This window comes from Phasianus colchicus, chromosome 12 (assembly GCF_987193195.1).
Source record: "Phasianus colchicus chromosome 12, bPhaCol1.hap1.1, whole genome shotgun sequence".
NCBI lineage: Eukaryota > Metazoa > Chordata > Aves > Galliformes > Phasianidae > Phasianus > Phasianus colchicus.
The window spans coordinates 12,672,884-12,699,648 of record NC_143447.1 but is presented as its reverse complement, the minus strand read 5'-3'; the positions used below and the strand labels follow the sequence as shown (position 1 = coordinate 12,699,648).

General features: G+C 42.1%; 2 protein-coding genes across 6 annotated transcripts in view; both read left to right on the top strand.

The window, feature by feature from the left end:
• LOC116225371 (cell surface hyaluronidase CEMIP2-like) overlaps positions 1–13,285 on the top strand; it is a 45,537-nt gene extending 32,252 nt beyond the window's left edge. Inside the window, exons 17-23 of one of the 2 annotated variants that reach the window (XM_090148985.1) lie at positions 2,252–2,434; positions 4,261–4,474; positions 5,237–5,338; positions 6,540–6,700; positions 7,577–7,699; positions 7,844–7,953; positions 10,004–13,285. In XM_090148985.1, the coding sequence (XP_090005111.1) occupies positions 2,252–2,434; positions 4,261–4,474; positions 5,237–5,338; positions 6,540–6,700; positions 7,577–7,699; positions 7,844–7,953; positions 10,004–10,203 (1,093 nt within the window). In that variant the 3' untranslated portion in view covers positions 10,204–13,285. The remainder of the gene's footprint in view (positions 1–2,251; positions 2,435–4,260; positions 4,475–5,236; positions 5,339–6,539; positions 6,701–7,576; positions 7,700–7,843; positions 7,954–10,003) is intronic. The other variant, XM_031587708.2, reaches the window with a different exon arrangement.
• The window catches only part of CEMIP (cell migration inducing hyaluronidase 1), a 102,220-nt gene that overhangs the window by 32,466 nt on the left and 42,989 nt on the right, over positions 1–26,765 (top strand). For 2 of the 4 annotated variants that reach the window (XM_090148982.1, XM_031587706.2), the window contains exons 2-7: positions 17,821–17,931; positions 19,893–20,045; positions 20,721–20,859; positions 21,618–21,854; positions 22,249–22,428; positions 26,597–26,667. In XM_090148982.1, the coding sequence (XP_090005108.1) occupies positions 17,856–17,931; positions 19,893–20,045; positions 20,721–20,859; positions 21,618–21,854; positions 22,249–22,428; positions 26,597–26,667 (856 nt within the window). In that variant the 5' untranslated portion in view covers positions 17,821–17,855. Of the gene's footprint in view, positions 1–13,426; positions 15,770–17,820; positions 17,932–19,892; positions 20,046–20,720; positions 20,860–21,617; positions 21,855–22,248; positions 22,429–26,596; positions 26,668–26,765 lie in introns of those variants that run through there. The other 2 variants (XM_090148983.1, XM_090148984.1) reach the window with 2 other exon arrangements.

Below are 26,765 nucleotides of genomic sequence, written 5' to 3'. Positions count from 1 at the left end.
AGCCTGAGGTTGCATTTCTCATTCACTTTTGGCAGTGCAGAAAAGACATTTCACCCATGTCCTGAGGGCGTCCCACAGCAATGCTCTGTGCTTTGCTTTCGCTGTGCACAGCTGTACAAGCAGGCGTTTGGGAGAGTTTACAGCAGCTTCTGTACAAGCTGAAGAGCCAAAACCAAAGCAAAGAACTAAATAGGAAGCTGTTAAAATACCGTGAAATTAAATAGAAAATAAACACCTTATTCTTTCCAACATTTACTTAAAGGATAACTTTAAAAATCTTTCCTTTTCGCATCTCTTCCCAAGACCTTTGTTGTGGGAATGTACTTATTTCCTTCTCTTCTCTCACAAACTCTCAGGGAGGTGCCTTCCATTTGATCTTCTCAATCATGATACAGTTTATTTCAGAGTTTGGCTCAGCCTGCTCATGTGCACAATAGGCTCTCATTGCACTCAGATTCCCAAGTGCCCTGGTGACTCAAGACAGTCACAGCTGTGTTTTTTTCATGATTTTCTTTTTTTTTTTCCCACCAACTCCAACTTCCTTTCCTTGCGCCTTTCCTGTTCCCTGGGGAGGTGGCAGTCAGCACAACATGGCACCAAGGCTGGTTCCCAACATCTGAAGGAGATGACAAGGCCATTTTTTGGTGGTGTCTTCAGGGGATGAAATGTGCTAATGCAATGCAAATTACCCTTATGAAACAGCCAAATGTCTTGGGACTCCGTCCCAGAAATATCCCACTAACATGGCTCTGGTGCATTTCTTTCATTTCCTCTAGTCAAAGGCCAAATCATCTGAAAATATATCCATTTTCTAGCTGTCCTATGTTATGACACAGCTGGAGTTGGTTAAAATCTAGAGGGCAGTATCTGGCATAAGCTGATGGGTCTTTGTGTATGGCTTTGATTTATTATTCTAGAACAGCCTGTCCCCTCTTCAGTACTGTAGTTTTGTTCTGCTCTAACGAGAAAACCAGAAAATGTCTGAAGAGGCTTTGCTATTATATAGTGCAAAGTAAAAGTCTCGGAATGCAGGCTCCCAGATTTTGTTGTTTGCACTCCTTAGTGCTCTGCAGACCAGGATGGGTGGCAGATCATCTTAGCAGAGAAACTTTGCCTTTCTCAGCTTCACAGGGCCCTGAAAGGCAGCTGATGATGGTGGCCACTGTCTGTCTTCAGGCCAAATTAGTATTTTCACATTTTAACCAGGAAGCCAGGTAATTACATTTACAGCCTTGGTGGTTTTGGAAATAGAAGGAAAGCAAACCACAGTAATTGGTCAGGTACCTGCATGCGGCGCACTGAGCCACTTCAGAGGCTGGAGAGGGAAGAAAAATAATTACACAAATAGTCTTGTTATTCAGTTTTTCTTTTCAAGTGTAAACATCTTGTGACTTTCTGCTTTTCCCGGTACCAGTGCACCCTACAGTCAGGAAGGGTCTTTGGTTTTGTGAAAGATTGCAGCCATCAGCATCTGAACTGTGCTGTGACTGCATCTTTTGCCTCCAAGCAGAAAGAAAAAACAATGGAGTTTTGAGGCAGAGTTTCTCTCTGTGAGGTGGCAACGAAGGTCACAGCATAAAGGAAAGCCATGGGGGCAATTATTTGCAAAAAAGCATGCTAAGACTGTGGTGGCCAAGTGTTAAAAGACCATTTAACTTTACCCTTAGTTATTTTAAACTGATGCTGAAGAAAGAGCAGGGGAGAGGGAGATTTTAATGGAAACCCTGATCATAAACTTTGCCGTAAAGTGGAGGAAGCAGATCTCTTAAGGCTATGGCTCTGGTTCAAGTCAGAGATTACTTTCTAATTCCTGAACCGGTGCCCCCAGTGAAACGTCTGCTCAGTGCTGGTTCCCTCTTCTGCAGCAGCTCCAGATGAACTAAACTGAGCCCTGGCGGCCTCTGGAGATGTGAGCAGGTATGTGACTGGTTGTGCCTCAGTCCTATGAGCAAGGAAGAGAAAATCTCTTCTTTTTTGCCGTCCTGGCACCTGACTCAAAGTCCTTTGAGGTCAACTTGGGTGTCTGGATCAGACCTTTGTATAAACAGCCGTTGTTTCCAGACAAAGGAAAAAAAAAAACTGATTTTCTTTGGCACAGAGGATTTGGGTGTAATTTTTTCTGGTGAAAGGAGGAAGAAAACCTCAAAAGACATTTGTTTTCCCCTGAAGATTGTGTTCTTGGCTGGAAATCACCTCTCCTGTATTCAAGCCCTTAGGCGCATTTTCTCTCTTTCCTCCTTTTTGACCACAGAGGAGACTGGCTGCACGTTGCCCTCTGCTATCCCAGGAACACCGTCTTCCACGTGGTGAAAGATATCTACCAGCGACGGACAGGGATGGTGCACAGCATAAAGCATTACTTCATGGCTCCTTCCCGTGACAGTGTTCTCAATGGGACCGGCGAGCAGCTCTTCTACTTTGACAGAGCATCAGGGTGAGCCCATGAGAGAACCCCAGAGAACAGGCAGCAAACCTCTGGGGTTCTTCTCATTCCGGTCCTGCTTCTTCCTTTCCCTAACTCATAGTTAAAGTTCAGTCTCATTCATCTTGCATGGTCTTTTCACTGATTTCAGGTTGAAGCAGAGTTATGGGATGGTGTAACTTAGATTAGGCCTACTTCAGCCAAGCACCAAGCAGCAAGATAGTTTGGGAAATTTCAACTTCTTCATATTCCCATGAGAAAAGGTTGGCCATAGTGCATCTCTTATTTTGAAGGCATGAAGAGAGTCCTAGAGGTCATGCACTGCCTTTAGAGGAATCCAGAACACCTTTGCTTAAATAAACATCTTACGAAACCACGTTTCCCTGTTTGCTAAAGCAGTTGGGAAGGAAAAAATTGTTCTGTGGTCTAGCCATGATGTTTCACCTGACTAAGCAGCTACTTCAGAAATCAATCCACAAATGCCAAACTTGAAAATAAGATGTGATATATTTATTCTTTCAACCATAACACATGAGCAATCAAATCCCAGAATGCCTTCCCTGCTAACCAGGCTTCTTGGTGATAGCCAGGTCTCTTTTACGATAGGCACTGTGAAATAACAGTTTACTAGTTAATCCCCCTTTTCTTTTCTTATTCTTTTCTTATTCTTTTCCTTTTCCTTTTTTTTTTCTTTTCCTTTTCTTTTTTTTTTCTTTTCCTTTTCTTTTCCTTTTCTTTTTCTCCTCTCCTCTCCTCTCCTCTCCTCTCCTCTCCTCTCCTCTCCTCTCCTCTCCTCTCCTCTCCTCTCCTCTCCTCTCCTCTCCTCTCCTCTCCTCTCCTCTCCTCTCCTCTCCTCTCCTCTCCTCTCCTCTTATGGATAGGAGGGATTAACTATTGCCAGCTGCCAGCAGCTGTCTGGACCTGGTAGATGCATATTGATGGGCATAACCCAACTTAATTCTGGCAGTATCAGCCTTTTCATTCCGTTTAATTCAGCAGTGCTATTTTTAGCCTCTCAGAGTACAAAAGTTAGGGGATTGGCTTTTTTCTTTTCCTGTTGTTGTTTTGTAGACTTTATTTCATAATGAGTGGGATGTTTCCCCTTCTTTTTTTAACCCCACATGCTGGATCCTTGGAAAGGGACCAAGCTTACTCATTCTTTCTTCCAGACAAATAGAAACAAATATTTAGTTTTTAAAGAAATAGAAAAAAACAAAAACAAAACAAAAAAACCTTTACAGCTCATGCATCTTTTTGATCCTGAAGCTTAGCTGAGCTGTTTATGTAATTTCCTCTGCCTGAATTGCAGAATGGATGCAATTGAAAACACACTTGAACGGCTAGGAAAAAATGAACTCCAAGGGCCAGAAGATCTGGCTGCCTTGGAAGTTTTGTCATGCATGCCTAGGGCTAAGCCTGCAGGCCAGGGCTGTGAGATGCAGGAGCCAAAGGGGACGATGCCAGTATTTCTAAGCAAGCCCGTTTCCTTCTGCACAAAATAGCATGAGCATCTAGCAGGATGCAGCTGTGCCTGGTGCTGGAGGTGATGCATACTCCATGATGCTTGCCCAGTGAAGGAAGTTGGCTTGGGTGTACGGGCTGACAGTGCTGCAGGTCTCATCATGCTGGGTTGAGAGGGAAGCTCTACTTGTGTCCTTGCAGACCCGTTTTGAATGTACAAGTTGCAGGTGTGCTGTATTACACCACTCTAAGGGTTCTTCAGTGGTGTTGCAAAATGGGAGAGATAATACAATTTAGCACGCAAAGACCCTCCCTCTCTTCAGCTTTTCCCCTAAACACTTCATGACTATGATCAGTCTGTTTGCTCTCATTTGTAGGTACCTGTTTGTCCACCTGCAAGCCCACGAAGCTCGGCAAGGGCACAGTTACTGCTCCCAGCAAGGCTGTGAACGTATCAAAATCATGGCGCAGATGTACCCAGGGGGGTCCTGGAGCTGTGCCCCCAACCCCTTTTTGCAGAGGCCAGCTGCCCCGCAGCGCCCCGTATCCCAGCACCAGGCGGTGCCATGCAGGGCTTGTGGGGCCCCACAGGTAAGAGCACCCCCCTCCTACAGCCATATGTAGCTTCTGAGGTCATGCAGCACGTATGCATCAGTAGGGAACAGCCACTTGTGAATCTGGCCAGCACTGTGTAACATGTGGGGGGAAGGGTTTTACACTAAATTTCTGCAGTTTTCTGTACTATGCTTCAAAGATAACCTCAAAGAAATCGCCCAACTGGAAGCATGTGAATGCACAGTCACAGCATCTTTTTTCCCACCCCCTTTTTTTTTCCTTTTTTTTTTTTTTCTTTCAAGCAAGCATAAAAGAACACTTGAAAGAGCTCAGACTGGATTAGCTTTGAATTCCAAAGTGCAGCATCGCTGTTGAATTTCAGACTGGGAAGTAATTCTGGTTAATAAGAATAATTGGAAAATCAGACCTAGGGTTTCTTTTCATTTACAATTCTGAAAATCCTGTAGTATTGTTTCAGGCTCATACAAATCCGCACCTTGGTTATAATCAGGCAGAATATATATGAAACTCACATTCAACTTCTTATTCAGAAGAAGAGTGACCATCAGAGGTCCCTTCCAACCTCCATTGCCACAATTCTTTGGTAACGTCTTAACATTAATGTCTTAACAAATGTCTTAACAGCAAGCACTTGTGAATCAGGGTCATAGTTTGAAAAACTATATATTCTTCAAGCTTTCCAACTGTATATATGAGCATTGGTGCTTGGTGTAATTCTGCTGATGAAAACCAGTTAGCCAACCAGTTTTTTGAAGCTCTGTCTCCGTGTAATTGCAGCTTGCTATCACCAGCACGCCCTCAGTCAAGTATGTAAGAATCCAGATCCAGTCCCTCAGCAAGGCAGACATACAGAACCACTTGACATCTGCATTCATTAAGGTATGTGCTTTGCTACATTTGAAATGGTGATTAAACAGGGAGAAACTTTATCTCCAAGGTAAGTTATTGCAAAACTTTGCTGAACTTTGGCAGAAGGAAATGGGAAGTTCCCCTGGAAGGCAGGAGTGCATTGTTCTCCTTTACAATTAGCTCCATTCGAGTCACTGGGAGTTCGTATTCTATTCAGATGAGGATTTGAGCCCTAAAGGGGAAAAAAGGCTTTTTATCACAGAAGAAGAAGAATTAACACCACCACTGTAATATAGAGGACGTGGGGAGAAAAGCACATCAGAAAGCAGTGCTTACAAAGGATGAAGGGAAAAAAACAAGCTTGTTTTTCTGACTTTCTCTGGTGTTGCACTAAAAGATAAAAATAACTGCATTTCACGTCTGAAGGAGTTGGAGCTGTCAGGTTATCCCTGCACATGCTTTACACCTCTGCTTGGGTGGAGAAGTGCGACTGAAATCATGTCAGCAAGGACACTGCCTAGGTTCACGTGCCATGGAGTTATATTAAATGCTGACAAATGCCTCCTCCTCACTCTGCCTCACCCCTGTTACATCTCTGAGAGCCTTCGTCTTGCCAAAGCAGAGATTGTGGCACATCTTGGTGGCTGTAAACTGCAGAAGGAGCCCCTGCTGCAGGAAGCGAGGGGCGTTAAACTCACTCGAGGCCCAGGGATGGCACTACCAAGAAGGAGTTTGTTTTTGAGATCTTGCTATACTGACATTCCCAGGGGAGCAAAAATGTCCACGTGTGGCTTCTATCCCACCATCTGCTGTCTCAGCACTTCTCTCCTGCTCTTTGGTCAAATCTGCCATGCCAAGTGACAGTAATTTCACCCACATGAGCAGAATCTGTATTAAGGCTGAACTAAGCATTTTACTCCCAGTATTTTTGGCTTCCCAAATGTATTTTTTTTTAACACACAAAAGATGCCGATGACCTCATTTTTCATGTTTTTGGTACCCCAATGGGCTTCCCAGTGCTAGAATGAATGGCTTTTTTTCTTCCCTCCCCGATGGTCTATCAGTGATATCACTTCATCTGCACTAATTACATATGGAAAACTATAGGCTGTAAACACTAGATATTTTCCTCGCTTGTAATGCCCTTCTTATGGAAAAGCAGGAGCAAAATCTGAGTCTCCCCAGTCATTCACTGCCTGCCTCCATAAAACCTGCTTGTGTTTTGTTGCAGATAAATGACACGGCGCTCCTGTTCAATAGCCCTGGGGTGTTCTTCGTGGTGCTAGATGCATGTTCGGGAGCAGTCGTGAGTAGGCGGCACTTTGACACAGTTGCTGAGGAAAATGTGACCAATTCAATAGCTGATTATGTTCAAACATTAATAAAAGAGAGGTAAGCAAAGTGCTGAAAGCCCAGCTCATGTAGAAGCCTGTGGCTGATAGACAAAGAAAGAAAAATGAGCAATTTTCATATCTGAACCTGTGCTCTGAAGGGATCTGGCAAAGACTGGAATACGTACAAATCCTGAATATCACTCAGATAATAAGAGAAGGGCTGTCTCTCTCTCAGGATTGCATGGATTAGAGCAGAAAGAGACATTTTCTAGAAAACTGTCAATTCCTTCTAAATTAATAATCTATTTTTCCAATATGGAATAGATAAGGTCCTTGCAATGGCATTTGCAGTCCTGTGTACACATCCCAAGGTCCAGCAGTTTCCTGGCAGTTGATGATTCAGTTTTCCATTTCTGAAATGGGTTGGTTTCTGTTTACCCTTAATGATTGTTTTTACCTCTTCTGACAGACGAAAATCGTAGGTGTGCCAGATTTTCCAGTAGGACTTTTCTTTGGACGAGCCGATGAATAGACCTGCGTGCCTGTGGACTGTTACCTTCAATGTGTCCTGGCAGTGGTCTGGATCATCTCTGTTTGTGTCTGTTCCACATTCCTTGTGGTTTTATGTGTCGCCACATAAACATGGAACAACAGAGATTTATAGATAAATTCTTGGCTGCTGGCAGAAGCAGGTCAAATAACCAGAAAACAGACTTTCAGTCCAAAGACATTTCTGAGCAGCTCATGACCAAAGATTAGAACATTGCAGAGTTATTCCATCTTTACTTCTGAACACAAGTATGTACATGTCTAAAACGTGCACAAAGTGACAAATATCCACGTGATGACTGTACATTGTATTGATTTTCTTGTGTACTTTTCAAGGCTGGCTATTCAGCTAAATGCAACCAGTTGTGCCTGTAATTCATTGCAGGTACAATTCACTGAGGACTGAAAACACATCTGTGAGGATTGCAGCCAGGCAAACGCCTGACTTAAAAGCAGGCTTTTCAGTGCATAGAGGGCTAAAGAGTCTCAGGACTGCACAGCATCACATGTAAGCTTACATGTGATTGAAATCACAGGGATTTAAGCATGTTCTTAAAGTTAAGCAACCAAGTCCTTTTCTTAATTGGTCTCTCAGATTCTTAACAAGAGTAATATTTTGCAGTTGTGCAGTAATTACTGTCCTTCTTTTCAGATCACTTGTTCTTGTGTGCTCTAGAGATATTGGAGACAAGGTGTGGAGCTCTGAAATGTCTGTTTTTACAAGGTTAGGTTCGGCAAAGCCTATTGTCTTCCACAGAGAAGGTAAATATTTTTTATTTTCTTGGATGAAAGAAAGGTCAATCACCAGACTTGGGAAGTTCTTACTTACAGTTTTACCTTGAATTGCTGTAAAAAATCCATTAGTATCATTGGTCCTGAAAATCCAAGTCATTTTGGATCACAGATTTTTATACCCTTAGAGCATTCATTTGGAAATATTTTCATTGTATTTGCAAAGAGATGAGAAAGAGAGTAGCAAAGTCATTGCAGATGACACTGGCCAAATCCTGATTGATGCTCTATTCCACTCCAAAGACTGTTCTCTTCATAGTAAGTCATTTGTAGGCACCTCCTCACTGCAGTGCCTTTAAGCAGTGCTCATTTCTGGCAGAACAGCTTTCAGCCTGAATTCTGTTTCTGATGGATTTGAGGGAACTGCTTGTGGAAGCTCAGTGTGCACATAGCTGCCAGCCACATATTGCCTTCATTGTGCTGGGTTTCCTATTGGAAAACAGGGCACTGTTGAAGTCCAGGTTTGGACAAATGACTCAAGTGATGAGGAAATCAGGAAAATAACCAGCTAGCTTGAGTCAGATTCCACCTGCAACCTCTTAAGCAGAAATCAGATGCAGAATTGGTTGTATTTTCAGCTCCTCTTTTTTTTTTTTTATTGTTGTTGCTTTTGCTTTATTGAAATTTACTTTCAAAGCTTATTGCTGTGACTGTTCCAGAAAGAGAACGGCATAATCTTTACAGCAGAGACAGTACTTCACTTTGGTGCCTGTTTGATTCCTGAGAAGCTGTTTTATCTTTCATCCTTTCAAAAGCAAAAAATTTGAGGTTTTTTTTTTTTTTTTTTTTTTTTGAGATTTCTTTGTCCTGGAACTTCATTGCTTCATTCTTTCATCAAAGCCCTGAATACTTTTGAAAGGAATTTTTTGATTAAAAAGGAATCTTTTTTGTTTGCTTTGTCAAACTTAGTTCCCTGGAACACCTGCACTGCTCGCTTGGATGCAGCCATTCCAGGTCATTTTTGGGAGCTCGGGTCCTCTGCTCCTGGAGCACACAAAGGAGTACACAGGGCCATTGCAAGTCCCCATCCTGGGCCACCACACCTTTTGGTGGCCGTTTCCTTGCTCTGCTGCTTCAGTTGGGAAGTCGGGGTCATTGTGCTGGTGGCTGGCAGTGGGATTAAGCCATTGTTGGCTGATGCCGCGTTGCCCCTGTTTTACTTTTCTTAAGGGCAAGGGTGCTCACCTGCACGCCTGCCCTGAGTTCCAGTCTGGGTAATTATGTTCAGATTCATGAGTTTTCTCCTGCTGTTTCAGGTATGTGCACTATTCCACTTCACAGCTCCAAAAGCGACTGCATGCAGGGCTGTGTTCAGCCGCTGCCGTGGTCCGCGCTGGGGGGCTGTGGTTCAGGGCAGGCTGGAGTATTTCTCCCAAATACGTATTGCTGCTGCCAGGGATAATGCACAAAGCAATCCTCTTGACCCCAACGGGATCAGGATTTAGGGTCTTGTTGCCTGGTTCTGCAAAACCTTATTTAAATTAGAAGTGTTTACGGGAATAGTCTTGATCCAACCATCTGCAAATAGCCTTGGGAGCCTTTGCAATGAAAAGCATAATATAAACACAAGACATTATTATTAAAATCAAAGAACACATAATGCCTTTGTACTTTGGGACAGCAGAGGACAAGAGCAGAGCTGACATGGGGAACAGTTTATGCATAACAGGAAGAAAGTGATGTAAACTAATAAAAGAAGGATTCAAAATGCCTAACCATTTTCATGGAGTCAAACATGAAAAAGTACCAATGGTTAAAAAATAAAGAGTAGAACATCCCTCTAACTCACATCTGGGATCCCATCTTAGCTTATTGAAATACCAGCAGATTTGTGACGCAGTGAAGTTACAGTTTTGGAAGCCCTGTTCCCTCTTTCATCATTCTTTTTGCCTTTTCAGTGTTCCATTATTTTAATCCAAGGGGAAAAAAAAAAAAAAAGGTTCCAATGATGTTCATGCTGTACTGCTAATAAGTGAACGGATCCACCCAGGGGGTTACACTTGTTGTGTCTGTTTTACAGGGAGTTTTGCTATGCTTGGCTATAAAGGACGAGCCAAGCCCTCCTGGATTAAAGTCCTTAATCACGCTCGTTATCAGAAAACTGCTTCTCTACAGCATTATGTTCCCTTGAAGATGAAAGAGTATCAATGTTCAGATAATGCCTTTTCTCAGAACCACTCAGAGCACAACTCTGCAGGGGCTGCAGCACCCTGTGATTAGCATCGTTGGTGTAACCACAGCCAGGCAAGTCCAGCAGCTGTCACCCAACTGCTCTTGTTTTTATGGGATTGTATCAAACCAATGTTGTTCACTTGTATATTTTATAATTAATAAATATATTCTCATCTTACCTGCTATGGTAGAGTTTTATTTTTCAAACAGTGCCCCACAGGGCGGATAGGAAAAGCCTGTGGACTGCACTTCCCAAGGCTGAGAAGTGTTTGAGGAATGTCTATGATTTGCTGTCAAACGGTAAGTTCTAAAGGCAAAAACCTGTTCTTCAGTGTCATAGGCAATGAAAATGAAACTTGGCGTGGAAACTTTAGCAGCATCTGGCAGTGAAACAGATCTTCTGTGGCATTTTAGGTGAGCTCACAGACATCTGCTTGCATCAATGGGTAAGCATGTGATAATCTTACAATAATATCTTCCAATCAACCTGAATATATATGGTGACAACAAGGAATTATAAATGTCTGTCTGTAGCTAATGACTGGTGAAATGGTATTTGCCCACTTGATGCAAACGTTTAATTAAACATGTGCTGTGCAGGGTAAAATCTGGCATTCCTCTTTCAATGACTGTATTGACTTTCTGCTCCCATGGAGGGTTGAACTACTGCTGGTATTAGTAGCTAAGATTCTTTGCTTTTTGAAATGAAAGGCAAAGAAAGAGCTATGTATGCAAACAGACAAACCGATGAGTCACTGACTACAATTTAAGTACAAAAGTAGGTTGAAATGATGGGATTCTCATTGTGCTTTGAAAGCAGTGTTACCTGGTGACAGCAAGAAAGGGGAGGACAAGTTCAGACTACTACGTCTTTGCCACAGAATTCTTTACAGGAGTTGGACAAGTTTCCAAACTTGTTCAAAACTGTAAAAAAAAAAAAAAAAAAAAAAAAAGTTGGATTCTGACATAGATAAATAAGGTAATTATGAAGTTCCTTTGTTATTGTTTACTTGTTTGCTGTTAAACCTACAACTAAAATCTTGGATTTCCTTTTTATGTTCAGAAATCACAAGCCAATCAATGACGTTGTTGGTCTTAAAATGTGATAATTCTCTGTTTTCTAATACAGCAGAGTAAAAGAAAATGCACAGGTAGGGCTTGTCGGCTGGCTGCAGCTGTGTTGGATTACTTTGTTGATTGGTCACTATGGTTTTGAGTGAGAAGATCCTAATGAGGAAAAGGGTAGCTCAGACAAGAAGGCCAAGGATTGGTTTATGTGCATGGAGAAAATGTAGATAATTTTTTGCGTCATCCTCTTTTTGCAAACAAGGCAAAACAATTAATGGGTGTTGGGGTCCTGATTAGCAGAGAGAAATCTAAAAAAGTAGCTTTACTTTTACTGCTCAAGTATGCAGGTGAGTGTGTATTTGCTGATGTTCCTTCATGTCTATAATGGATGGATCCATGGCCATAGATATACGTGTAGCATCATAGATCTTTTCTCAACAGAGATACATGGTTTTTTTCCAGCTCTTCTACAAAAATATACTGGCCTTTCCCTCACTATTTAGTGCAATGGGAGAGTGGTAACCTTGCATTTCAAGGCTAGCCCTTCTGTCACTTTGGGGCTTATGGGAGCGTGGGGACCGTGCTTTGCAGCTGAGGTGCCATCACACACCTCCCCACAAGCCCAGGGCTTGAAGGAAGCAGACATCTGAAAGATTTGTGGGCAGAAGAGGAGACTGTGGCTCCATCTCTATGCCAGGAAGGAGAAGCAGAAGTTGGGTTCAGCCAGAGGAGAGGTTCTGGCTTGCTAGAAAGCATGAAGAAGTCATTGATGCTGCTCAGGAAAGTAGGCTGGAGCAAACCCCTTGGGGAGCAATGGGGGCTGAGGCTCCTGGTGGAGACAAGTGGTATGAGAGCCCAAGCAACTGGCACTGACCCTCCCCAGAGCTCTCTGAAGTCCTTTTGAACTATTAGTACCTAATTGTTATGATTTCTGAGGCCGTGCAGGGGAAGAAAAGCAAGAGGTTTTTGGCTGTGAGCTTAAGCTCAACATTGGAACAACTACTTACAGAGTGAGGCTTTACTTTCTTGGAGATTTATTTGATAATCCCTGACAGGTCCAGAGCCTGGATCCCAATAAAACTTTGCAGAGCTCTAACCCCAGCCTGAGACTAAACAACTGGCAAAGGACAAGCCTGGTGAAGGAGAGGAATGTGCCTAAACTCCTGAGAAATCTCTCTTCCTCCTCCCACTTCAGAACGAGAGCAAATGGCAAATGTCCTGGAGGGGAAGGCGTGGAGCCATGGTGAGCCAGATGCAAACAGCAAAGTACCACAAAAGCAATAAGAAAAATATTTACATCCTGATGGAGCTATTTGAATAGTTAAAAGCGGCTGCTTGAAGAGGATTCAGGATGCTGTGATCCTCATAAGCTACTGCACACGCTTTCCTTACCCTGAGAGGATCAAAAGGCTCAAAAGCCAGGGATGGTCCACAGAAGATGTTCCTCCATGGACCCTTGGGACATTCAGGATGAAGTTTTCAAGGTCTGCTGCTAGCTTGGTGTGTACCAGAAGCCTGTGTGTGTGAAGCTGTAGGGTAAGTGTCGCGTGGCTATTTTGTTTGTGGAGAGCTGTCATATTCCTTCCCAGCACGTCCAGAGCAGGAAAGTCTCCATCTACATGCTGGAGTGCATGTGGACTATGAGTGCCCTGTAGCTAATGCAGGCACGTTCGGTACATCTAATGCATTCAGGACATACGCCTGTCCTGTTATTTCCAGAGCATTTTTGCAATGGGTACACTTTAGCTCTTTCTGAAAGCATTGTTTTGGCTGTACACCAAGAACTTTACCCAGTAAAGTTAGTGCATCCTGAGCTTCTGAAGCTGGGGCTCAGCTTCCCACCACCTGGATGGTTTGAAAACTTCGTGATGTGGATGAGGGTTCAGTGAAATGCTGAGCAATTTAAAAGGATGCAAGACTGGAAGTCAGTGAGGCTCTGAAGGGTGGAGCACTGTGAATTGCAAATGATTTTCTTTTAGCTAAGCCAACAATTTCTTCCTTTCCTTTTCAAGGTCTGCGAGCCTGTGCAAAAGAGATTAATACTGATTTTTTTTTTTTTTTTTTTTTTTTTAATAATAAAAAAACACACAGGTTTTAAAAATATATCTATATATATACTTATTTCTGCCTCAAAATAGCTTGCCAATATTGCAACAAATTTGCAAACGTCTGAGTTGTCTTTAATTTATTCATTGTAAAAACTCCCTCTAACTCCAGCTCCTCTTTCAGAAGCAGTTCTTATGAACATCAGGAATTTGAAGTGACATTTATGTATGGAAAACTTGAGCAGAATGACGTGGGATAAATTGATAAGAAACCGTGATTCATTCGGGAAAAAAGAGAGTTATGCTTTTGACTCAAGTATTGATTTCATTGAAAAGTAAGGTTTGTTGCTGTATTTCATCCTCCTCTACTTGCCAGCAAAAACAAGCAGCTAATGGCTGGATGGCAAGCACAAGATCAAGATGAAGGGCAGGAGTAGCTTTGCAGCTGTGCTGCTCTGGGAATGCATTTTCATTAGTTATCCCTAGAAATGAGTTTGTTTACTTGTGAGGCTGTCTGAAGGCTTTAGCTGTGCTTGTGGCTCATGTGTGAAGGCTCCCTTTGTACAGGAATGTCACTGTAGCAAGAGCTGGCATGTCCTCAGATTCGAAAGGCAAATACACTCATAAAATCTGTCTTCCCAGCTGGGGTTAAAATGCAAAATTTCCTGATCAGGGTGAGAGGACAGCTGCTGCAGTGCAGTGTCAGCACGGAGGGAGCAGAGGCGCTAATTAAACAGCTCCTCCTTCTGAAGAATCAGCTGCCAAACCGAAGTTGGCATCTTTGCATTTAGATGAGGAAATATGCAGCAGCTCTTCAGACCTAGCGAATGAACCAGGAAAAGCTCAGCATCAGCTCACGTTTCCTTCATTCTGGTTACAGCAGGCTGAGGGCCCAGGTCTGGCTGCCCAGAGCAGGAAGGAGAGAGTCTGCTGCCCACTGGGCTACTAGGTGACTTTGACAGCCAGGCTGAGCTTTCCTTGTGCCTCTCTGGGTATGGCTCCACTTCTCTGCTTGGTATGTGGCCTCTCTAGCAGTAGTCAGAGTGCATGCAGATTTCTTGCTCCTGTCTGATATCTTCTTTGGGGGACATCAGGAATCTGCTGTGTATCTCCCATCCCTGCTGTGTTTGTAATGGTTAATGTCCCCGTTATGCCCTGGTGGACATACCAGGTAGGAGCCATCAAGCTAGTTTTAAAAAGCATCTTAAAATACCCCATATCAGGAGTTACTTGCTTTAAATTCTGTTCAGAGGCTTGGCTGGTTGTTCCCTGGCCATGCAAGGTGCTGAGGCCACCCTGGAGTGCTCAGCTCTGCCATCTGGGCATTGGAGTGTCCAGAGGACCCTACCACAAATCCTTGAACAACCCAAATTCCTTGGAGCATTTGTACTTTTTTACCCCCAGGGCTGTCTGCTCTGTGTTGCCTCCAGCATTTAAACTGCATGGAGTGATGTGGATGGGGATTCCTGTCTACACAGTGTGCTTTCTAGTACAGTATCGCTGCTGACACCTGCAGTAGCAGCCAGCTGGGGACTAACGGTTTCCTGTATCTACTTTTAGCATTGTCTGCTGCTATTGTTCACTATTTGGAAAGATCCAGCAGCTGGGAATCATTTCAGAACGTCTGCCTTGCCAGATCCAGGGATATGAGTCCCACTGGCCATTGCCAGGCAGCTTTTAATGGCCAGATGAAAGAGCTTTTCTCACCCAAGAGAGGTGTCACAGATGGTGTTTGAGAAACACTGGAGATGATAGACTGAGCAGGACGCTCACATGGCCCTTAGGCTTTCAGAATGCCCAAATCCGCGGGGAGATTTGTTGACAGAGTGGGTTACATCAGAGCTGAACTCAGCGACGTGGCGCCCGTTCAAGTGCGATGTAGTGCAGCCACTGTGTTCCCATGCGGCTCTGAGCAGCGAGCGATGGAACCAGCTGGCTGGCAGCAGAGAGCTGCTCCTGAACCCTCTCCAGCAGGTGACATTAATGGAAAGAGTCACTACCCCTTCCTCCTCTCAGAGTAAAATCAAACATGTCCCTGTTTGTGTCTGGGGAAGATGCTTAGCTGAGTGCTTTTGACGGAAAATTCCTGGGATGATTGTCCTCCAAACCACACTTTACTGACACCACGTTAGTCAGAGCTGAATCAGAGGAGTCGGCGCTCGCAGAAGAAGCTGTTCTCCTTGGCCCTCTCAGCTCCCAGCCTTTCCAACCTGAGTGCCAGTTAATACTAACATTGCAATGAACTTGGGCTCATGGAAAGCTGAATCAAACACCCTGCTGCAGCCACAAAATAAGCAGGGTGTTCTTTAAGCTGTAGCAGATCAGACAGTAGAAAAATATTGGAGCCTTGTGTACAACCGGTGCCTCCAAACACGACAAGAATTTTCAGTGTGTGATTGCTTGTTTTGCTCTCCCTTGATGAGGATGGATGTAATCAGGGAAGCAGCCCCCTGGGAGAAAGTGGGGATATAAAAGCAACAGCCATCTTGCACAACCTGGTGGTAAGTACTGTGCCATTCTTGGCTTTCTACAAAGTGAAGTCTGTCAGATTTGTTATTTTCCTACAAGTTTGCTACAGGTTGCTGTTGTGCACTGTGAGGTCTATTGCTCTCTTCTAGCAGAGACGCTCCTAAGGGCATGCAGTTTTTAATGGGCCAGGGCCAAGCCATTTCTTTACTTCCTACAAAGCAGCAGGCAAGCAGATGCATGCCATCACTGTCAAAAATACAGTCTCTTTTTAATTTCTGTGAATATCATCTGATTTTTATGACCCGGAGCTTACCAGCGGGTACCTGGCTTTGTGCAGCTGCGCCTGCACCGTAAGGACCGCTGTTTGTCTGCAATAACCATCCTGCGATCTGAGCCGTCGTTCAGCTTTCCTCTGTCGTTAAAGCAGAATTTAGTGTTTGTATTTGCAGATTACGCTGTGTAGTAATCGCTAATAAACCTTGACATTTTCATGGTGACTGCTGTACACTGGGCGTACCACTAACAGTGCTCCTCTAACAGAGCCCTGGCTTATCGTATGTTGATGGTAAGTGCTGTTAAAATGTCAGACACGTGCAGCCTGGTTCTGGCACAAATTCCATGGCCATGTTATTGCTCTCTGATAATGTATATCATTTAAAGTTATAGCATTACTAAGTGCATTCCTCTTTTCTACTGCTCTCTAACAGCATTTCAGCACCTGACAGGCTGTGCCATGTCTATGCTGTGACCAAGCACATGGCTGTCAATTATGCCATACCAAAATAAGCAAACATTTTCCTGCTGGAATGTTTCCTGACAAATTTGGTTCAAATGCTATTTTTAATACAGTCACTGGATTACATGTGTTTTGAATGTACCACTGTACTTCAAGCTGCATCACCTCTAGGAAGAGAAGAGTACAGACATATGTTCTGCATATCTACACTGTAAAATTTGTTCCAGACTAAACTCCGGTTTCTTGCATATCTTATTCACATGTTTTTGTTTGTTTTATATTAACAAGTGACCTGAAAAATAACACGTGCTTTTTTTTTTTTTTTTTTTTTTTTTTTTTTTTTTTTCATTGCCCTGAAGAAACTGGAGCACCCTGGATTTCTTTTGATTGCTTTTTTGGCGTCTAAGCTTTGCGATGCATACATTTCTCGTATTTCATCACTGATGTGACATGGCAGCTACAAATAGATTTTAACGTTCTACCAGCGTTGGCCTACATGATAAAACCTAACAGTTCCACGGACTGTGCATGAGTTTTAAATAATGCTTTTAAGTAGAGCACTGGACATCTATAGCAGTGGGTCTTCATATCTCAGCGTGACCACGCGTGTCAGTACATTGCCATGAGTTACAGAATCAATTGCTCAGGCCTGCTGGAGAGAATTGTGTTAATTTTAACTTAGACTTTCCTGTTGCTACTTGTTTGTTTTTGCCTGGGTTTGCCTACACAAGAAATAAAACAATATTGGGTAGACTGGTTTCAAAAGCAATCTTGGGTTTTGCAACAAAATTATAGGCTGGCAGATTAAACAGATGATGTTTATTTGGATCTGAAATCTGAAAAACTGCATGCTTCAGTCTGAAAGTTTCACTAAAATTTTTGCTTGGGGGTGTGCTAAAATCACTTGCTAAAATTGTGTCAGTAGTAAGGGGGAAGGAAAGTGCCACTGAGATGTTCCTCCTCGCAGACTTGTCACCCTGCCATTCTCCATTGTGTTTCATTACTTTTTTGCACTTGTGAATAGTCAGCTCTAGAGAGTCTTGAAGCTTTATGTGTTTATATTGCATTCCTAAGGTGTTTTTTAGTTACTTTTGGTGGTTGCTTTCTGAGTGTCTATTTGGATTCCCAAGTGGGTTTATCCTAAACCAAAAGGTGAGAAGCTGCCCTTGGCTTCTTGCTCTGCTTGGATCGATCCCTAAGCAGCACGAAGGTGTTAGTCACTGAGCTGAATGGGAGTGGAAGTGGGATGTCATAGAGCTGGCTATGACATTGCTCTGTGCAGGGAATGATTTTTGTGTGAGTCAGAAAAAAATAAAGACGCATTTTCTTGATGTTCTGTCTTTGCAGGTATCCGAAGTATCTACCTAGAGAAATCGTGAAGAATGGCTCTACCTACCTCCAAGAATCTGGCTGAAAGCTTCGTTTTTTTTCTGTTAGTAGTGTCTTCTGTAAGCACAGGTAAGTTCTCCTGTCACAGAAAAAAAGGGCATGGTTTGTAACACTATTTTTAAATAACAACATTATTGGTGTATTTTGAGGAACTTTTCACTCTTTAATCCAGTTTCTTATAAGAAAAGGCAAGGACAAGGTGTGAAACCTCAGGAGAAAAGCATTTTTCTGAGTTGCCAATATTCCAGAATTAAAACAGCTGGAGTGGCAAAGAGTGAAGTTTCTCAGCAGGTGAAATTACCCACAGGAAGCCCTCCGGCTCTGCCAAGCATTCTTAAATCAAAATCTAGCAAACCATCACAAAGAAATAACAAAGAAAAAACCTCAAGCTCTCATAGCTGTGGCTGTGGGTAGCAAGGATTTTGCTGCAATGTCCAAGTGCAGACGTGCTCAGCAAAAAGTTGCATTTTATCAGATAGAGCAAAAATCCATGCCCTTGGTTTCTGTTCCCTACAAGCAGCCCATTGCCTATGCAGTTGCAGGAGAAAGGGAAGCTGGAAATACCTCCTGGAATCTAGTTGATAAATTATAACTCTACATATGAACAACTACTTTCGGTTTTATTTGTTGTCCCATCATTAGCAAATGAATTGAATTTATTGTCAGTGTATATGACAGTTATCTGTCAGCATCTGTTTACAAGTCCCATTTTCTGCCTGAATTATTTATTGTTTTCAACTATAATTCTGTGTTTCTTCTGGAAGGAACCCAGAACATCCCTTTTAAGTGAGAAAAAGTGTGGCTGACATGTTCAATACTCTTCCAGTTTCTGGCTGGCACAAGTAGTGTCAAAATCAGGCCCTGGATGCTGATCGGTATTTGACTCAGAGAACCAAGACATATGTTGCTTGCTCACCTTTAATATTGGTATTTAATTAATCTCTGGAGACATCAAGGCAGTGATTGGTCCAATTTTGTTGTTTTCTTAAGATACAAAGCTAGTGGAGGAATTTGAGAGGAAACTGAATGCAGGTGGATAATTTTGTTTCTATTGCTGTGGAATTACAGATGTTGAGTTTCACAGTGGTAACACAACAGCCTCCATCAACAGCATCAGCACCAGCATGTTTCCTTGCATGGATCCACATTTCAGTCCTTGCCATTGACTGAAAGGAGTACCTTCCATGGGGTGAAAACAAAGATAAAAAATTCTACTGAGTGACAGAGCCAAAATCCTGCTGAAGGCAGGGGATGCATCCCACATCTATCATCATTGATTTGTGGTTCCTGTACTTTTCATATGGTGGTTTATTTTTAAAGGATACAAATTAGAGAGCTGGTCAGAACTCCCAAGCCTTTCTGATTGCAAAAAGCTCATTGGTCAAACTTCCATTGGTCTCAGTTTCCCAGGATTAGAAAGGTTTACAGCTTCAGAAAATATGCATGATACGCGGGACTTCTGCACTTGTGAGTTTTATTGATTAGAATAATATGTGAAACTCACATGTTGGGTGAGATTATATCAGGGAAATATTTTATCTTAAGTAAATATTTTTAACATGAGACTCTGGGACTTGATATGAGCACAGTTCATCTATTACGTCATTGCAATCTATAACCAAACCCGTGCACAGACATGAGGGAACTCAAAGTCCTTACCACTTCTGTCTGAAGATGTTCATGAAGCTGGAGTCTCTCTTGTGGGATTCCTATTGCTCTTTCTCCACGTACTGGTAATTCTGAGGTGTGTGGTGCTTTTTTGAGAGTTTAAGCACTCTTACTTCCTATCCCCACTAAAAACAGTTTGCAAACATATCTCAGTATCTTTTTAACAAAGATTTTCAGCCCTCAGGTGGCACTTTTAGGGGCGATTCCTGTTTTAACTTTTCATCAACCTCTTCCCTGGGCCTGTGAAAGACTTTGTGTCCAGATGTGTGTGAACAGACAGAGTGTCACTGTAGGAAGGTCAGAATTCCAGCCTTTTCTCTGGCAGTTTTCTGGTAACCGCATAGCTCCTCACTTTTATCCAGCAGAAGCAGCTGTGGCATGTCCTGACAAGGATCCTGAGCTAGAAATCTGGAACCCAGGTCACAACCAAGAAAACCGCGTCGAAATCCGCAATGGCAGGAAGCTCCTCCTCTCGTCTTCAGCGACTGTCCACTCAATCCACATCATGGATGGAGGTAAAACATACTGCCCAAGTTGGCAATGCTGAGTGAGGAGTGTTTTCCCCTTTGGCTATTTAAATCACTCCCTCTCGTGCTGGGAGAGGCTGCTACTGCTTGCTGGGAACTGGCTGCTGGACAAAGCCAGCTCTAATTTGGTGCAAGGGTGGGTGGTAGCTGAGATGCTATCAGTTCTCTAGCCATCATAATTAATTATTTGTCATACTTTCTGGAGAATTTACGAAAGTACCTCAGTATACTCATTAATTCCATGTTTTGCGTCAAAAACATTTTTTGCTATATTATTGTGCTGATAAAATAATGCAATAGTTGTGTTTTCAGGGTCTCTGGTCATGGCAGATACAGATGTGCCTCTTTGTCTCCAAGGACAGAGGCATAGTGTTGCTGCTGACTGCTAGTACAAATAGCTGTTATTCGTGTTAACTCTGAATTTCTGTCTCAGTTTTGTGTGAGTTCTTTTCCATATAAATCTTATTAGCATTCTCTGAGAGTTGAACTGAGTAAATAATAGGTAAAATCTTCAGAATTTCTACTGAGAGCTGTTCTGGGGAGGCAAGGCAGAATTTTTCAAAATTTCAGATGAGACCCCAGCTCTGAGTGTAGCACAGTGGTGTCACAACTTTTGGTGAGCTGCTGCGTGTTAAAGCAAATGTCATAACTTTTTCTACATAGGAAAACTGATCATTAAAGACGACGTACAGCCTATCATTTTGCGTACTAGATATATACTCATTGAAAATGATGGAGAGTTACGGATTGGCAGTGAGATGTGCCCTTATCAAGGCAATGTGGTTATCATCTTATACGGGAGGTATGTATGCGCAGTGAAATATCTTAAAACTTTCCAGTACGTCTCTTCCATAACAGGGAACTAACGTTCTTTAAAGTTGCATTATATCAGATACATTTATCATCTGTGCTTTGTGGAAAGTTCAGTAGCTTATTAAACAATTTGAATGGCCTTTAATAATATGACATAGTTTTGGTTTTGATTTAAAATCTTACTGGGGAATGAACATTACTGTACTTGGATGTGCCAAAAAAGCAGCAAGTATATTGCAGCCAGTCAGGCTGATTAATGGATTTTCCTCAATAAGCTCAAAGCCTAAAGATTTAATTTATTTTGAAATTTCTCCTCCTTAAGCATCTTTTATTTCTGCATGAGAATGAGAAGTAGGTGAGCCAAAAGATAAGACGTTTATGCCTTGCAGCTTGGTACAGGATCTCTCCGATTTTGAAGGATGCCAAAATCATATTTAACAACAAATAAGATCTACCAAGTGTTTGTTATGGTAACTTCCAATGGAATTCAAGAACATAAATGTGTTGTTCAGTCCTGTGTAACATATAATTTGAGTTCCAGATTGCTCCTGATCTTTTGTAGTTGCTAGTATTATTTCAAATCGTTTACTTACTGTAGGGTGTGAGCAGCTACTGATTCTTGGGTTTGTTGAAGGAAATGCATTGCTAGTCATGACACTTCTCCGCTTGGGCCATAACAAAAGAAAGGCAGAGGCTTCTTTACTCTGCAAATCCATAAGATAATCTTTTCCTCCCTTTGTGATGCAGAGCGGATGACGGCAGCGAGCCCAATCCCTACTTTGGGCGGAAGTATATTGGTGTGAGTGAGGGTGGCATTCTTGAGATCCATGGCAAGAAAAAGCTGTCCTGGACTTTCTTAAACAAGACTCTTCATCCTGGTGGCATGGAAGAAGGCGGATATTACTTTGAAAGGAGCTGGGGCCATCGGGGTGTCATTGTCCATGTGATTGACCCAAAGATGGGGGCCGTTGTCCATTCAGACCGGTGAGTGTCTTCACAGCTATGTCGATCTGAGAATCTTTGGAAACAGGTTTGGGACAGCTTCTCAGCAAGCTCAGAAACATGCTTTATCATCTAGTTCAAATGAGTGCTACTGCACGTATATACAATTCTTTCTAGACCACTCATCTCCGAAACTAAAGAGCAAACAGAGTGTTATTGTCTAGCATTTGTGTCAAAAGAACCTTAATCAATGTGATTTAATAGAAACCTGTAACGTATCCTCCCAGAGGAGTGATTTTGCAATGGAATGATGTTATTATTATAAGCAATACAAAAGGGATATTTCTTTATAGCACTTTTTATTTAATTCTGTAATGCTTTTTAGAGCTGTGATCTCAGTGAAGTAATTTTTTTGTGTGTCTTTTTATCACTTTAGGTTTGATACCTACCGAGCAAAAGAGGAAAGCAAACGTCTTGCCCAGTATTTGGACAGAGTTGCGAATGGCATGATCCTGTCAGTAGCAGTGAACGATGAGGGATCTAGAAACTTGGACGACTCAGCCAGGAAAGCAATGACCAAACTGGGCAGCAAGCATTTCCTCCACCTTGGGTTTAGGTATGTGCCAGTCCTGCCAGTTCTCCCAGAACAGAAGTTTCATTATGCTCCTCAGATGTCCAAATAATTCCACTCTCTCAAAGGCACAAAGTTCTTCCACATGAAAAAAAAAAAAAAGAAAAAAAAACCAGGAAAACTTTTCAACAGGAGGTTTTAGCAGTTAATTAGATAGTTTAAGGTGCACTCATTGTCTATATTGGGTATTTTTATTAGCAACTGAGGAAAAGCATATTTATTAATACTTAAATTGATGTTTTTCCAAGATACTATTCCTACAAGTTAATCATTCCTATTTATTCTCAAGCCATCCCTCAAAGATTTAAGAAGTGTATCTGCATACACACATTGGATAGAATGGGTTGAACATGAAGGAGAGTAGGATAATAGCAATGTAGCCCTGTCTAAATGCATATAGGTATCTATACAGTATATTTGTCATCTTGTCTAATACTTATTTAAGGACTTGGCAGCACAGAAATTTAGCATGCGTGAATTTATGCTATGGACTGTAAATACTTCTGTGACAAATATGGTGTCTATGTTGGCACATGCATTGCTGAGAATTTTTGCTGCTTACCCAACTGCAACATTTATATTTTTGGTGTTTATCTGAATTTATGTAGGCACTTTTTTCTCTTTTTGTTGTTTTGTGTTAGAAGTGCGTGTTCCTCTGTGGACTGTGCTGTCACTAAGGGGGTCACTGCAAAACATGAAAAACCATATCTGCCTTGTATGGAGAAAAGATTCTGAAGAGCAGTCTGTGGGAACACACCAGTGTCAGCTGGGCATGTGCAGATGGAGCAACATTTGGGGCAGTTAATAAAGAGGCTGTGTAAAATACTCCAGGGACTTGTGTGCGCCAGGCAGTGCATTTCAGAGACACAAAACTGCAGAAGTAGTCTCCAGGCACAGGCTACCTCCATCAGTCCAACCCTATCTCTTATATACTCAGAACTCACATTAAAGCCCAGTAGCCTGATGGGTTTCTTTTTAAAGGCCAAAATTTTGGATACAGGAAAAGATTTTTGAACATTATACTTTTTTTCCCAATTCTGCAACAGGAATAAATTGATTGTATTCCCATATGTTTATAAAAGTAAATTGCTTTTGATGTTTTTAGGTCACTGTGGTGTTTTAATGCTAGTTTCTCACTTTGCTATAAATGCTTATAAAGGAAATACCATAGAAATTCTTGTATTGAAGTGTGACTTTCAGCATTGCTGCTGTATGTAGTCAGAAAGCTAATCATTGTCATGCTGTTATCTCTAATACCACAATATTTCCCTATGTAAATAACAGAGATGTGGTGGGTAACACGAAGTAGCAGTGGCTGGTAAATCTTCTCTCTCACCAGCATACTGGTATGAGCAAAACTATCTATATTGCGGTGCAAAGTTTAAAAATTGCATTTTTAAGGCTGTTCTTAGTGGTTATGTTCAAAAACTGTGAAAAATTGTCTGAATGGCAGCTGCTGTGAGATTTACAGAGGCAATTAGATGGCAGGGTGGAAGACAAGCAACTTTGTTGGATGTACCAATTTTTTCCTTATGCAAATGGAACTTCTGCTCTACTTCAGTGTGACAACATTTAGACACATTGGTTTCCCTTCCATACACCTATAACTCTTATTAGGGTTGTATATACTTGAACTTGGGGTGCTTTTCAGAAATTTTTAGAGAATCTTAAAAAAGAATCAGGATGAGAAAACTGTACGCACTTTAACCCATATGGCAAAAGAAGGATCTAAGAAAGGAAAGAGGATGGATTTTAATTTCTAGCATGCCCATGCACATCTCACTGCTTGAATCTGGGCTTTGCTGGCCAGTCCAGCTCCTTGTTATCAGATCTTCTCATGGCTGGGACTGACCTTGGGCAACACTAAGACAAAAATGGTGTCAACACCAGCTACTAATTTGAGATAGATAATTTCTATTTCATATTTTCTGAGGTGCCATGTGAGTCAGGCTATTGAGCCATAGGCTGGGCTGTTTTCTCATGGAGGTGGTGGAGGGAGTTACATGGACAAATTCCTATCACCTATTACACCATGTTCAACCAGATTATAAAGTTATGCAAATCCCCATTGCTGTAGAAGAGACAACGAGCAATGCTGATTTATGCAAAAAAGGTTCTGTGCTCCTGGCAGTGTTTCAGTTGCTTATTTGCTGAGTCCAGAACATTAGGATGTAAGGATAATCTTTTCCAGTGGTGTGCAGTGACTAGACAGGGGGTAATGGGCACAAACTGGCACATAGACAGATCCATATGAACATGAGGAAAAACTTCATTACTGTTCAGGTGGCAGAGCACTGGAACTTGGGGCTGCCCAAGAGAAGTGGTGGAATCTCCTTCTCTGGAGATATTTAAGATCCACCTGGATGCTTTCCCGCTCAACCTACTGTAGAGAAACGCAGGAGTTTGGACTTGATGATCTCTAGAGGTTCCTTGCAACCCCTATGATTCCGATTCTATGATTCCTCTTCTATTACTGTTTCTTTGAAAAGTGAATTTGCTCTTTAAGCATGAGTTTTTTTATTTCTTCAACTAATAAATTAAAAGAAGGCTGTTCACCGCTTGATGACACAGTTGTTCTCTTTGGAACCTCACCCAAATAACACTGGTTTGGCTCTGGCCTTCCTGGTCCCTTCATTTCATATAGCCCAAACAGATTGCATGTGTCTATGTGTAAGGGTTGAAAGACTTTGATTGTTTTTGTGATAAACTTACTGAGACAAACAAGTATTGTAACACATGAAATGGGACCAAACCTTGAGTTGCAGAACTAGCTAGCTTCTTTTTTCTTTAGATCATTATTTTGGATTACTATGGAACCCTCATCTTTTTTTGCCATTTGCTTTGAATACTTATCTTTCCTGTTGAGTGATAAAGTGTCTTTCCTTTCTCCACCCACTCCTCTCCCTGGATGGAGATCACAGCCCAACAGTGCCGTTGGCAGTTGGCACAGGCAAGTTTTCCGGCATCTGGCTGGCTGGCAGGCTCCCAGCTTGTCATGCTGACCATTTCCCTCAAGCCTGTCCTGTGCTGGGGCTGAGGATTTTCCACTCAGAACGCCTTGCTGTGGGGATGTGGCAGGGCATGGGGGTGGGCCAGTGCTCCCCTGCAGCACAGGGCTGTGACTCAGCGAAGTCCAACTCTGAGCATGCTGTCAATGTCTGTGTTTTCTTCTGATGTAGCTTGTAACTTCACTTATACCAGCAGATGGTAAGTGTAAGGTGACCTGTAAGACTCAAGGGTGCATCTTGATGCTATTGAAACCTCTGAATATTTTTACTGACAGAGACATGATTTAATCTGTGGGTTGTTTGCTAAATCCAGGGTAAGGGTGAGCATCTCTCTACCACTCTAAAAGCATATTTGTTATTCTGTTAGTCATTAAGAGCTGGTATGCCAGAATTTCTTCTATTTCAGAGATAAAATTCCCTCTTGACCCCCACTAATTGGGTTCATCTCCAGCACTGGGAGGTACTTTAGTCTCTGTCTCCATTGCTTAATCAGCCATGTGTTCATTTTCCAGTACTGCTGATAGCTATTGAACCTACTCAACCAATAACTATCAGGCAGTAATGAACTTATTTCTGACACAGGATCAGATCTGAACGGACAATTCAGACCCATAAACCTTTGTCCCCATTTCAATGTTCAAAATGAGGAAACTGGACACCCAGACACTATCTGGGTATTTTTTATTGCCCTTTGCCAGCCACTCTATTAGAAATTCTCATGTGTCATTCCAAAGACAATTGTGATATACAACGTTTCAGCAGCTAAATTTATTTAAGCAGAACTGCTTTTTTTTTTTTTTTTTCAATGTATATTCTCTATTGCACACACAGAAAAAAAGATTTTCAGTCTCCCCAAGGAGCTGCTGGTGTCCTATGCATCTGTCACACACAAGCCCCCTTAAAGATTTTAAAAGAGAAACACACTGTATTGAGCAAGGGTTTGTCTTTGAGCTTATTTATCTTGTGGTATATTTACTAAGGAAATACAAAATCTTAAGATAGTTTTAATTTTAATCCAATTGCCTTTCACATCAGTCAGACTGTTCTGAATGTGGAGCCCCTGAGAAACGTAAAAACATTAAGCTATAAATAATATGCACCAAATGCAGGACATAATTTGATCATTTCTCATTTTGATTTTCCAGGCATCCATGGAGTTTTATCACCGTTAAAGGAAATCCCTCCTCTTCTGTTGAAGACCACATTGAATATCAAGGTAATTCATGCACAAAATACTGTCTTGGAAGTTACTCGCAGTTAAACTTGGTCAATGATGTTCTCATTTGACATTGCTTTACATCAAGCTAAGAACAA